Source organism: Plectropomus leopardus, chromosome 21 (genome assembly GCF_026936395.1).
Source record: "Plectropomus leopardus strain MGB_pleo_1.0 chromosome 21, ASM2693639v1, whole genome shotgun sequence".
Taxonomy (NCBI): domain Eukaryota; kingdom Metazoa; phylum Chordata; class Actinopteri; order Perciformes; family Serranidae; genus Plectropomus; species Plectropomus leopardus.
In genome coordinates, this window is record NC_142196.1 from 20464336 (window position 1) to 20478912 (window position 14577).

Sequence of the window (14577 nt, forward strand, 5' to 3'; positions counted from 1 at the left end):
CCTCCACCAGCTCTAAAAGATGGCAAGAATTCGTCTGGAAAAATTAAATTAGATTTTTTTATTACACCATATATAAAATACAAACAATTAGGCAAACAACAGCACTGCTGGAGATGCTGTGGGCCAGTGAATGTCAAAAAGTCACATATATTTTGGTCATGTATAAAATTATAAACATTTTGGGATGGGGTTATTTTGATTTTAGGGTACAAGATGCTAAGGGACCCACTGATTGTGTATCTAGGATTGATACCTGAGGACATCATTCATAAAAAGGACATTTATCTGTTCTAGATCCTTATACTGACCTTAGGACAGTGTGAAGACATTGTAGAGGAATAATACTCGTTGGAAAAACTGACCTTTTACCTAACGACTAGAGCAGGAACACATGCACAACGCTGGAAAAAATAAATATATATAAATATGTATTTATAAACAGTGCATTTTTTTAGTTCATTTACACCTTATTTCATACATGGCACATTTTGAAATTTAGACAACTTTAAAAACTACAGTTCCTGTGATACAGATGGCCTGCATGGTGTATTATATCATCAAATAGCTGCTTGTCCTCTAAAAAATAACTGAGATTATAATCATCCCATTTAGTATGAAAGTGTGCCGCTCTGGGTCGTTTCTGGCCAGGAGTCACACTTGGTAATGATGTGCTCAAACTACATCAGAAAAGTATCGTCTGGCTCTGAATATAAAATGAATGATTGATGTCGCGAGACTGATGCAGCATGAAAAGCAGGAGCATCTTAGATTTGTTTTGGACAGTAAGCCTCCCTTCAGCGAGCTCTGATGTTCTTAGCAGTCAGGGGCAAGGCCATCGTCTCACAGCGGTAGGAAGCATTTAGGTTTCACAAACCACAAATATTTCTGGTTAAGCTCGCAGGAAGTGGACCCTGAGAATGTCTAGTGTCTCACTTTCCTGCTGATCTCACTCGGCCTCTTGTGGTTTTTTTGACGAGTAACGTTGCTTTAAGCAAAGAAATGTCGACTGGTGTGTTTAATGTGCATGCGTCTCTTATTTTAGATGTTAATTTAACAACTCTCTCTGTCTGTTTTACAGCCGGGGAAGCAGAAAAAGAAGTTCTCTTCGTTTTTTAAGAGCCTGGTGATCGAGCTGGACAAAGACCTGTACGGTCCTGACAACCACCTGGTTGAGGTCAGTTTCAAACATGGTTGCTGCAGCCTGAGTACACAGGAAGAGCTAATTTAAGAGCTACACACTCACCGTCAGATCAACCTTTACACTGCTTTTACAAAACGATAGCAGACTTTATAGTGTTTGTTAAGATGATTTTTGAAATGAATGAATGTCGGCTTCAGATGCCAACAGTGGTGGTGTCACTACATGCTCTGGCCTTAATTTATTTGCATTTATTTACATTCTTTAAGAAGCCAATAACAAAGAGGCTAGGTAGATAATACGGTGCAGTCTGGATGTATTTGGAGAGTAGATTTTCAATGAAACGGCTCAAAAATTGTGTCAGAAACAAATTGTAAAATGTTTTAGATTCTTTTTGTTTAACCAGAAGCAGCTGAAAAAGTGCCATCCCCAAACCAACCAGACTCCATTCAAATAAACAATAATTTTATCATCATAATACAAATTTCATTCAAAGTCAGCGGAAACAAAATAAAACTCATAAAGTCATCTTGATTTATCTTTCCACTGTTCCAACAATCACCAACTCTGGTTTGGTTGAAATAAACCCTGAATTCACTCAGTTAGATGTAAAAAAAAAAAATGCTGGATTTATACTGAAATAATCACTAAAATTACAGTGTATTTAAATGGAGTTTTGTGATATTTTTGGGCTGTTTCTGGTGAAACAAAAATGATTACATTTTACATACGTTTATCTCTGTAAGGATCCGTTCAATAATGTTGTCAGACACTAAGAATAACAGTCTGAGCCTGTCAGTGGCAAAAACAAGCACTTTAAGTGGATGTAAATGGACGTTGCCCAAATGCCCTAAGTGGTTACATTGCAGCCTGTTTCGCGACTGTCGGCTGCAGCGTTCTCGCTCAATACTGGAAAAATGTAAAGGTTATTGTCTCAATTAGTCACTCTGACACAGAAACATCCAGGATTTAAAAAAATACTGAAGCTACCCTTTAAAACAGATGTTTTTTTAATAATCTCTGCAGGAAATTGGCATGTTTTTCTGCTCTGTAGCTTCAATGGAAGTTTTATCTTTTCAACATTCACTATCTGGACGGTTTTGTCCATTCGTAGGTCAGTGCTTTTATTTGGGATCACGTCCATTAATAATAAAGTGCTTTTGTATGTGGCTGAAATCAGTGAATAAGACTGTTCAGCCATGCGGTCAGGGTCAGTGACGGCCTCCTCATCATGCAGAAGAGAAATATTCACTGAAAACTCTTATTTTGTGGTGTCTAGTTAAGACTCGAGCTACAATCACCCCAACTAACCTGCTCCTTTTTGTACATCCCCATTGGACAAATACAGAGTAAAATGGACTGAAAGAGTGGACTGCCCTCTTTCTTTTCTAATAATTTGATTTTCTATGACAACAGAAAAGAGAGGTTGTGGAGTTTTTTTGTTTTTTTTTCCCAACATTGCAAGGTTGTTTTAACATGCAGGTGTGAGCGCTGGAGAAAACAAGTGCTTACATATTAAAAACAATCATTAGCTGCCCTTCACTTTGTATCGTCACAAAATGTATTGACTTCAGAAAACCCACTTTAGGAGCCCCAAAGTGAAAATTATGACTTCTCAAGGTTCCTCCTTTTAAGAGGGTATTTTGGCAAGGCACTCAGGTGCATCGCTTTGAATGATTTTCCATCAAAAGAAATTTTTCTCTACCTTGAGGTACAATCAGCACTTAATCTGTTCTGACTCAGCCATTGGTCGGGGGAAAACATTACTGTGTATTGCATGCCAAGTTACTGCAATACACTGTAGTGAAGATGGTGCTTAAAGTGCTTTTCTTTTCAGTTCCTGAGCAGTTAAGATAAAATGGAGATGTTAAAAGCATTTCATCTGCGGTTAAATACAGAGGAGGTTCTGAAGAAAACGCAAAGACTGAAGCACAGAGTCGTATGGAAATGTATTGTATTTGACAGGCAGATGTTTAGTTTTTCTGTTCTTTCTCTTAAAGTCTGCGCTGACCGTGTGATCCCGACTGTGATAACATTCAGCTGCATGGCGACATGGTTAACCTTTTGCTATCTTGGTTACTCAGCACACTGTGCATGTCTAGCTTGCAGAAATTTAACCTCCCACCAAACCACAGTCTGTGTGTTTGAGGTCAAGATCCAGGCTTCAACCTACAGGTGCAACCAAATGACTTATTTGTTTTGTTTTTACATTGTTTTTAATTGTCAACTTCAACCAGCCTGCAGCTGCCTTAATGCCACTGAAAATTTGGTTAAAGCATTTCCTGTTTCAATATTAAGCAAAAATCAAAGTAAAAGTAATGAATGTGAAGGTGCGTCATGCTGTGTGTGACGAGGATGCCATCTTATGAGGAATGCGCGCTGTTACCTTTTTATTTTGTGTGGTTTGATACACGACATGGTTCCCAAAGTCATGAAAAACCTGGAAAACTCTTAAACACTTAGATCAACATCAATTGACAGCTTTTACAATCATTTTAACCTCTAAAACCTGAGAAAATTGTGTTTTGATGTCTTTTAAAAGCACGGGAAAATGTCCCACAAACTGCCAAAAAATTGTAAAAGGTGGCAAAATTAGCTGAAAAATGTTCAGAAAATGATAGTTATAATTCTTCTTATTATATATTTGCTAAAAAAAAATAGCACTTTCTTTCAGAGGTCATTTTAATGTTAGTTGTTTTGTTTTTTACTTTACTTTATTTTCTAATTTACCAGTAAAATTAGTATTTTTTTGGGCCATTTCTTGCTAAGATGCTTATTGGCCTCTAATGTTTAAGAAATAAATCAAGCTGACACGCTCAGGTTTCAAAGGGTTAATCTGCATGTAATATAAATAAGCACAAATTTATTTTCTGTAGCTGTTTATGTAACGTAGCCCTTTTTTCCCATTTTCTGTATGTTCTGCGTCTCCCTCCATCTGTGGCAGCCAGGAATTAAGTTTAAATCAAGTTTTAATCTAATTTGTTTGAAAAAGGCAAAATTTCTCACAAATTCTCACCACTAGAAGCCATTAAATCCCACACGGTTCCTGTAAACTGCAAACATATAATTTATAATTTGTAGGTAAATGGATGTTTTAGTGTGAAAATAAGAAGCCGGTTGAGAGTAAAAAATAGGGATTTTAAGCAGAAATTAATTAGCAATTCTAATTATAATGTGCGAAACAAACAAAAAAGTGTGAAAAAGTTCATTAATTCTGCAGTCAATGTGTGATGCTCTGCTCTTTCAGTGGCACCGCACGCCCACCACTCAGGAGACGGACGGCTTCCAGGTGAAAAGACCGGGAGACGTGAGCGTGCGCTGCACTCTGCTGCTGATGCTGGACTACCAGGTGAGGGCGCCACGCAGTCTTTACTTCTCTGTCCACAAATAGATTCCTTCTCTGTTACAACTCTGTGACTAATCCACGCCGTGAAATCAGCATTTGTAGTGACAACCTGCAGGCCTCACGCCACTGATAACCGGCGGTCTAAAGAAACATTACAGAGTGCATTAAAGACTCCGTTTTGAACCTGACATCCGTCTCCACGCCGGAGGAAACATGATAAGGGTGTCAGATGAGATGATGTAAAGGCTCTGAGGTGGGCGTTTGTGCAAAAGTGTTGTAATGTGATTATATCGTCTCTGCAGCCTCCCCAGTTTAAGCTGGACCCTCGCCTGGCTCGCCTGCTTGGCATTCACACTCAGACTCGCTCCTGCATCATCCAGGCCCTCTGGCAGTACGTCAAGACCAACAAGCTGCAGGACTCTCATGACAAGGAGTACATCAACTGTGACAAGTACTTCCAACAGGTAAGGCACTCTGTATGTGCTGTAAATCACACTGATGTTGCATAAATATTCATTTCTGTGTTGCAGAGTCTGATATTACCGAGGCAACGCTCTTAAAGCAAACCTGTACACAAAAGTCTGTATCCACATACCTCCACTTTTTTTAGCAAAATAATTTAACTTATCAATAGTGATCAATAAACAAAGTAAAATGTATTTCGTCAGATAGTTTAATTGTTAACACAGACAGTATTTTTACCCTGTACAGATCTTTGACTGCCCTCGACTGAAGTTCTCTGAGATCCCTCAGCGCCTCACCAACCTCCTCCTACCACCCGACCCCATCGTCATCAACCACGTCATCAGGTGGGTTCCTGTTTTACTTATTTTGTAAATATTAATATATTCCAGGTGACATCCAGAACATTGGCTTTCTTTCCATTTTTAAATCTCATCTTAAAACGCATCCTTTTAAACCTGCATTTTCAGTCTGATCCCTATAAAGCTGATTTAATACACAGTAAATTTGTCTTCTTAATTTATTTAATTTGTTGTTAAACTGTTGATTTTTTAAAATTCTGCCTTGTAAAGTGGCCTTGAGTGTTTTGAAAGGCGCCTACAAATAAAATGTATTATTATTATTATTTTTTAATTTTATTTTTTTAATTTATTGATTTATTGATTTATTTTATTAAATCTCTTCTTTCAAGAGTGTCCTGGCCAAAATAGGCATTCATAACAGTGAGTTACAAACAGTATAAAACGGATTAAAATACAGTAATTATGAAGTCTGAATAAAGGAGGGGTTTTAGCAGTAGAGAAAAAAAAGGTTTCAACTTTTTTTACCGAAGTAAAAGTAGCAGGACCACAGTCTATAAATAATTAAACTATAATAGTAGTCCTACCTTGAAAATCTTGTAAAAGTATGTAAATATTAGCATCAAAATATACCTCACAAAAAGCAAAAATGCTCAACATACAGAATGGCCCATCTCAGAGTTATATGACACAGGGCTAATGTGAATTACCCATAATAACCTCAGAATTTATTACTTGATTTTAACGTTTTTTTTAGAACTTTAGTAAGTAATTTTTTTTAGTATATCTGACAAAAAGTATTTTCTTAATTTTCTCTACACTCTGATGGTAGTACATGAGGCAGATAATCTGAAAATGTTCATTCTGCTCTGCCTCAGCATACTGCTCCTAATGGCACCTCAAGATTCACAAAAACAACCAATCAGAGTCAAGAAATCTCTAACGCAGCTGTGAATCCTGTCAATCACGGCTCCTGAATGTTGGTCAAACTATGCATTGCTGCATTGCCTGTTTCTTTCCTCAAATGTTTACAGAAACATATTTTAGTGTACTGTTTGGATGTAAAATGAGACTTCGCTCCGACCCTTTGGCAATGCTTCATTTTGGCTTTTTTTTTTTTTTTAAATCTAGTGAAACCAAAAAATACTGCCTATCCCGGCTTTAAGTATTTAAATCTGCAAAGTAACTAAAGATGTCAAATAAATGAAGTGAAATAAAAGGTACAATGTTTGTCTAGAAGTATTAAGTGACATACTATGGAAATACTGAAGTAAAAAACAAGAACTGTACCTGTGTACATTTATTTAGTTACATTCCACCACTGGTTTTCTGTGTATGTTTTGCACATTTCCTTGTACTGAATGTGAAGTTGTGATAGTTGTGCCATGATTTATTAATGTAGTTTTGGTCCCTCCACTGAAAACAAAATGACATTTTAAAAAGATATTAAATAAAACAGCTATAAAACATTGTTTTCTCAATGTGGCTTCAGAAGTTAAAAAATGTGCTTTTAAGGCTTTTTTTAAAATAGTTTTGATATATTGCTTTTCTTGTATTTTCCATTAACTTTATTACTTAACATAAAAATATAGTAATTTTAAAAAAGAAATAAAATATAATAAGATTAATTAACCACTCCGGCACCACAAGTATTGGCTGTTAGACCTCATAAACAGTATGTGGTAGCAGCTGACTGTACAGTCAAGACCTAATTGTTTTTTAAGGGTTTGTAAAACAAACATATAATTATTCAGGACTGTTATTATTCACCATACAAACGAAAACAAAGAAGAAAAGAGACATCTAATTAGGGAACATGGATTCAGTAATCCTGCAGGCACCATGGCGGGCTTTTAAGGATTTATTGAAAGATCTTTCTCCCGCCTCGGTAACGATTTTCTTCTGCATAAATTAACGTTTGCTTTCCCTCAGCGTGGACCCCAACGACCAGAAGAAGACGGCCTGCTATGACATCGACGTGGAGGTGGAGGACCCCCTGAAGGGTCAGATGAGCAGCTTCCTCCTCTCCACCGCCAACCAGCAGGAGATCGCATCGCTCGACAACAAGGTGACATCACCGGCATCACAGAGTACTACACACTGCTGATTCAACTTCAGAGCTCACTGAGGGGCCTCATGGGAACAACCAGTTTTACTGCATATAATTTGAACAGGAGCTTTTGTTTTATCGCAGCAGTTTGCCTGCAATGAATTTCACGCCCTTCTGTTTTAAATATTGGTGCTATTAATGTTGGACCAAGATTTGTTTTTGACAAAAACACGTTTTAAAAATTATTTTTTATTATATGTATTGGTTTTAGTTTTAGAGAAGACAAACATGTAACACAAGACAAAAAAGAGAAAAAAATATTAATATATATATTTATATTTTTATATTAAAAATACATAATCGATTAAATAAATAGAAAAAAATAAAAAGATGTGTTTTTTTAAAAGATTATGTTTTTAAAGATTATAAAATTGCAATAAATTAACTAAATAAACAAATACATTTTTAAAAAAAAAACATGTTACCAAATGATGCAAAGTATATGTAACCTTTATACACGTTTTAATTTTAACTTTAGTTGCTGTGTGAGCAGTTTTCTTTACTCCTCTGCTTCTGCTCTGTGGCAGAAAAATGTTTATTGCTATTTTACAGTCACATGATGGCAAAGGATATATTTGTTTTTATTTAATAAATTTGTTTTATTGGAAACATTTTATGGAACTGTGCGTTTCAAATTTGTAAATGTTTGAAGATTTTAGTTCTGAGGCTTGATGCAGAATGAATTTTATTAGATTTTGCCAAATCTGGATATTTTTTATTAAGATACAAATATTAGTCAGCTGTAGTTGTTGTGGTTCTTTTTCTTAGTTACAGTTAAATGAATAAAGGAAATTGTCTTAATGTGTGTAACTGTTTCTCTTTCAGATCCATGAGACCATCGAGTCCATCAACCAGCTGAAGATCCAGAGGGACTTCATGCTCAGTTTCTCCAGAGATCCCAAGGGCTACATCCAGGACTGGCTCAAATCCCAGAGCCGAGACCTTAAGGTTCGATATTTATATGCACACACACTCGTGTCAATTTAAATATGTCCCATTGAGACAACTCACTGCCTTTATTTGGACATACTGCATGTTTTTGGATGTTGGGGTGGATGATAAAATGCAGAATGATCTAAAAGCTGTAGTTAGCAACTTTGATGCGTTATAGATTATTATAGATTAACTGAATGTTGGACTAACCAACCGTGCAAACTGTTAAATTTGCTTAATTTTCACCCGTTACAACATAAAAGTGCTGCGTACATAATAATATAATGTCTCATTGACAGGCCATTCTAAATCAGTACTTTTACTTTTGATACTTAAAATCTGTTATATTACAAGAGCTTAACTTGTAGTGAGTAATTTTACCATATTGCCACATTTACTTAAAGGTAAGTTCAGTATTTTGGTCATATTTTTCACGCTTTTGTGTCTAAGTAACTCGTGGAAACTTAATTTTTTAAACAGGTCCGGTATTGTGTGAGAGCCCATTGCAAAACAGGTTGCAACATAATGGTCAAATTGTGCACTATCAATTAATGTTTACTAAAAGTGCTTGCTTTTGCCACTGACGGGCTCAGTTTGTTATTGTACGTTTCCGACAACATTATGAAAAGGATTTCTATAGAGACAGACATTTATATCGAAGAGTTAGATCCTTTTTGTTTAACCAGAAACAGACCCGAAATCAGTGTCACCAAACCACCAGACTTAGTTTAAATAAACTGTAATTTTAGCGTGTAAAGAGCCAGCATATTTTCACATCTAACTGGCTGAATTAAGGGTTTATTTCAACTAAACCAGAGATGGTGATTGTTATAACAGTGGAAAGACGAACCACGTTTGTTTTTCTGAGTTTTATTTTGTTTGTGTCTTATTTGCAGCTACCGGATGCAGCGAGCTCACTCGACATTGGACCAAATTAAAAAATTAAAAAACTGTTTCTCATTAGTCACTTCGATGCAATAACATGGGAAAACACAGTCCAGGTTAAAAAACATACCTCAGTTACTCATGCATACATAATATATATTATACTATTTATTAATTTAATTAATTAATAAATACATGTAATAATTTATAATTAAGCTAAATAATAATATTAATTACAATTTATTTATTTTGTTATTAATAAAATAACAGTTGTAATTTATTAATTTAATAAATAAATTATTTTAGAAAATAAAAATAAATAAATATATTTAGATGAAATATAAAATGAAATAATAATTTAAAAAATAAGAATAAATAAATACATTTAATCATTTATTATACATAAAAAAAATATATAAAATCTAATCATTTATTTTATATATATATATAAAATCTCTCTGTAAGAAAGCTAAAAGGCAAATTTTTCTGCACTTCCAGGTGGAGAAAAAAAAGTTGCCCTTTAAGTACAAGATCTGAATACCTCTCTTATGAGTCCTTTCTTATATGTTGCAGTTAATGACAGACGTGGTGGGGAACCCTGAGGAGGAGAGGAGGGCGGCGTTTTACCACGAGCCTTGGTCCCAGGAGGCTGTCAGCCGCTATTTCTACTGCAAGGTGAGGAAATGTCTTTTTCACTCGCTTCACAACAGCCTTCTCTGGTTCTGCCTCCAGATGACGTATTTCCTCTGCTCCTCTTTCCTCGACAGATCCAGCAGAGGAGACAGGAGCTGGAACAGGCCTTAGCTGTCCGCAACACCTAAAGCGAGGCCCTCCTGAATCCCTGCATCAGAGCTGTGTGTGTGTGTGTGTGTTTGGATGTGTGTGAGGCCATCGCTGTAGTCTGGTGATACCTCTAAAAACGTCGGTAACTATAAGAAGAAAAAAAAACAGTGATGAAAGAAAATGCAATTTCTTTCCAAAGATTTGAAATTAAAAAGGGAATCTAGAGGAGGTGGTTTTCTCACCACAGCAGCGATGTGCACGTGTGGAAGCCCAGATCTCGATCCGCTGCATATTTGCTCCGTTTTGTGCCGGACTGTGAGGACATCATCATTAACCGCATGTATTCAGCTGCACCCTCGGAGGTCGAGCCCCTCAGACCGCGAGCATCCTCAGACTCACTGCCTAATAAACAAAAACCTCCTCGTCATCGCTCCTCTCTGCTTCTGTAAATAAGTCGCAAACATGTCAAACTGACAAACTGAACCGGCTGCTCACACACCGCTGTGTTTTTGTTTTTGGATTCTCATCTTGAAAGAGGTCGCTGCTGCGTCCGATATGATGTAACCTGGTGTCACAGTCAATCCTCCCGGCGCTCCGGATGAGTCTTCATATTTCATGTTGTTTGATTGTACGTGTGACTGTGTGTGTGTTTTTGTTTCTCATTAGCAGAGTGTCTTTTTTTGAAAGACTGATAAATTACACCAGCAAAGTCGAGATTACGGTGTGACACATTGGGTTGCAGGGAATCAGCTCTATCTTTAAACCTGAGGTGTGGATTTTATTCTTTTTCAGGTTTCATGAATCAATTGGAAAACCTCCAGTGTGTCTCATTTTAGTCGCATTCGCCAGTAAACAGACTTCTTTTTACAGTAATTCCCTCAACAGTATTAAGTATATTAACTGAAGTATTATTACAGGAATGAAAAGTGTAATGAAGTAGAAACAGTACTCAAAAGTATTGATCATCATGGTAATTTCTTCACTTAAAGGTCCAGCGTGCAGGATTTAGGGGGATATGTTGGCAGAAATGGAATATAATTTAATACAAATACATATTCTTTAGCCATTTGCGTTTTCTGTGAATCCGCTTTATTCAGTGTTTTTATCAGTTTAGGTCACTGAGTTTTTTTATTTCTCACAGCAAAAAATGTTATTAGAGAAAAAAACTTGAGCACACACACACCGCAAGGGTCCGCTTTGGTCTGTGTGACATAAATTTTGGTGTGTCGCTCGCAGGTTGGATAATTGATCTGTTGATCTATTCACAACTGATCAGATGGGATCAGTTGATGAGAGGAGCAGCTGTTAGTGAGTGAATTCAAACTTTTAGACTCAGCAGAGTGTGGTTGTTTCACTTTCAGTGCGCCTGAAGTTCTGCTGCTCCATCTGTGCCCAGAGTACGCTGTGGAACTAACAGTAATGTTACATATATTTCAACAGTACTCCTAATGAACAATCCAGCACCAAAAGTAAAATATCAACTTGTGGCAGCAGGTATTTAATTGTGACGGGCTGCCACAAATAGATGATTGTGAGGGAAACACTGAATCTTATCTTGTTTCTGGACTGTGAGTGTAGCAAGTGTGTCGGCCAAAACACTGCCGTCAAGACAGCTACAGCCACCTCATCATTGTAAATTAAGTTAAATATTTAATAGGCATTCACTCCGGAGCCAGCAGCGTGTTTTTAGTTTCACTCTCACCTGGTGTCGGCAGTAGAAGGACAAATAGCCCTCGCATTTACCTGCAGAGAGTTGAAGTGGACCTTCAGTTGTACTTTTGCACACAAAGTCACAAACTTGGAGTGCTAATAAAATGTCTACTGAAGAGGCTGTGAGTACTGCATCAGAAAGTGTTCATATAGTAACTTTTTGTGAATGCAGTAAACACAATCCTTTTTGAACACAGCAGAACTGCGTGCACGTCTGCGTCTCCACCAACAGTGATTTTAAACGTGAAACTGCTGTATTTAGTGTTTTAATGGCTTTAATCATCGGTTTGTTGTTTTGGAGAAGAAGAGACCTCTGTGGATTATTTGGCTCCAGCTAAAAAAAACCTCCTGAACAATAAACAGTGGAGGAATTCAAACTGGGAGAAGTTTCAGCTGGTTGCAGTCTGCAATCCTCACCACTAGATGCCACTAAATCCCCTTAAATCTCACACAGTGCTCCTTTAATCCTCGCAAAATGACAAATATGCCTCTACGTGTCGTCGACTGATTTGTTTCGTCGCTCCCCGCCTCTTCCTCGTGTAGTATTCTGCCAGTCAGTGTGCTGAAGGTGTTACCAAAGGTTGCAACAAGAAGAAGAGAAACATGATCACTGAAATAGAAACGGGCAAAAAAATCCCCACCTGGGTTTAATAGAAAATTGCAAAAACATTTCCTTGTAAGGAATCGTGACAAATCTGAACAATTTGAGCGCGGATTTAGTCACAAATGTTTGCCTTTTGTAGCCAATCAGGTTTTTGTAAACGAACCGTTATTGCAGTGAAGACTTTAAGCCCAGGTCTGGAGGGTTTTGTCCATTTCTACACTTTTTATGTTACATGAAGAAGTTCTTTTCTCGAGATGTGAATGTAAATATGTTTTCCCTCAAAAGGGCCAACTGTACAGTATACGACAGACTATTTGTGTGTGTTTGTTTTTGGGGAAGAGGGGGGGTTGTGAGCTACATGGTGCATTATGGGAGCTCCATGAGTTTTGAATTAGTAGGGCAGGAATGTTAGTGTTCCTCTGTGTACTATCTTGGGTCGGGTGGTTTATTTTAGGTCCATCCCGTTACTATCGTGGGAGCTGCTACAAAGACAGACCTCCCTCGCTTTCAATCTGTTAACACGATATAATCCGCACCAAACTCCTTTTACACCTTTTTTTAACGATTTGTATGTATATGTTGTAATGTCAGAGGGAGGATTTTTTTTTTTGTCTCAGCAACCTTCTCTGGGTTTCTTTGCACTGTGCTGTAGTTCTGTTGTCGGGACTCGTCATCACCGGTGAGACCCTTTTTTATCATCCCAGCATACACAAACAGTGATTGGACGATTTCACGACGACCTATGCATGCTCTGTGGACATTAATTAACACATCTGATGAGAGTGTAAATATAAAAAGCTGGCATCTGTGTGACGAGCAAAAGACTTTTGTTGAAATGCCTTCTGGAAACTTTTTTGCCAAAAATGATATGCCCTACCAGCAACTAACTGTAGGTGTGATTTTTTTTCTGAACTGTGTTTTTGTTACTAGGACTAAGTTATATTAACTGCACTCGTTAGAGGAGAAACAGTAGTCATTGGTAGTATCTTGTGTCCGACCAGGAGTGATTTGTCTTTGTATGGCCTGGGCATTCACGTTGTTGTCATACAGTCACTGATTCACTTGCACCCTCTTGTGGAGGAAACGAGAAGCTGGGACTCCTGGGTGACCTCGGCTCCGAGCGCCAGAATATCTGACGAAACGTTAACAAGACTACTGTGTCTCCTGTTACTAAACCCGACATACTGTCGACATGTTTGTCCCACTCCCTGCATGTGTTTGTAAAGAGTGGGAACTGCTCTTTCTCTCTGTTTACACTGTTTTCTGAGCGTCACCAACAGGGAGATGATCGTATACATAAAACACTGTATATCTGTAAAGAGCAAACTCGTTTGGTGAAACATTCAACTTAAAAAAAAAAGATAAAAAGGGAAAACAGCTGTGACACTGCGAGACAGCCTGGATGTAAATAAAGAAGCGCTTGCCAAAGTTTGTAAATGCCATGATATCTGAAGTGTCTTTTTTTCGCCTTTTTAACTGTGATGATGAGACGGCGGGCCCTTGGGCACAGATATGCAAAGGACCCCATCACCTCGCCAAAAAGAAGCGACACAGCCTTTGTGGTGGTTTTGTCTCTTTTTTTCATATTGTATTGTGTTTTCTTAAGTTGTTATGGACCTTTTTTTTTGGTTTTGTGTCTCTCTGAGGTCATGGTGTTTGTTGTTTTGTGTCTCTTTGTCATTGTTTTGTGAGGAAGTTTATCACTGCCATGCCAAAAAAAGCTAATCAGTATCAGGTAATAATGTTTTTCACATTTTATCAAGATAATTTCATGTGTTAACATTATACAAATTTATTAGTTTTAACAAGAAACTTTCCTGTGATGACAAAATGTCATGTAAATGAGCCATATTCCTCAGTTTATCCTCCTCTGCACACCTTTTCTTCATTTAAACACGAGTTTTTCATTAAAACAATAAGTTGTCAGGTTAAATCATGAAATATTTCATGTCAAAACAATATAACTGAGTGTGTCATAATGTGAAATGTTGATGTTATAACACTAAATAATCCCACTTTAACGTGAAATGTTTTATAGTAATATAAAAAGTAATTATTACCTGATACTAATCTTTTTTTTTTTTTTTGCTGTTATATTTTTTCTGGCATGGCAGCAACATACTTCCATAGTTTTACCAATGTTGGTAGTTATTTTGTGTCTCTTTGGAGTTCCTTTGCGTCACTTTGAGGTCTTTTTGTGTCTCTTTTTGCTCATTTTTAGTCTCTTCCAAAAGCTGGAGGGCCGCTGACACTTTGGGCCCCTGGGTTTGTGACCACAACACATCGATGTGGTGGCATGTTTTTGTT

At 37.2% G+C, this 14577-nt stretch overlaps 1 protein-coding gene across 6 annotated transcripts in view; it reads left to right on the forward strand.

Annotated features, from left to right (window-relative positions):
• The window catches only part of smarcd3b (SWI/SNF related BAF chromatin remodeling complex subunit D3b), a 58186-nt gene extending 44474 nt beyond the window's left edge, over positions 1 to 13712 (forward strand). For all 6 annotated transcript variants that reach the window (XM_042510556.2, XM_042510554.2, XM_042510558.2 and 3 more), the window contains 8 exons: positions 1079 to 1174; positions 4386 to 4487; positions 4787 to 4948; positions 5196 to 5293; positions 7178 to 7313; positions 8181 to 8303; positions 9747 to 9848; positions 9941 to 13712. In XM_042510556.2, the coding sequence (XP_042366490.1) occupies positions 1079 to 1174; positions 4386 to 4487; positions 4787 to 4948; positions 5196 to 5293; positions 7178 to 7313; positions 8181 to 8303; positions 9747 to 9848; positions 9941 to 9994 (873 nt within the window). In that variant the 3' untranslated portion in view covers positions 9995 to 13712. The remainder of the gene's footprint in view (positions 1 to 1078; positions 1175 to 4385; positions 4488 to 4786; positions 4949 to 5195; positions 5294 to 7177; positions 7314 to 8180; positions 8304 to 9746; positions 9849 to 9940) is intronic.
• The last annotated feature ends 865 nt before the right edge of the window (positions 13713 to 14577 follow it).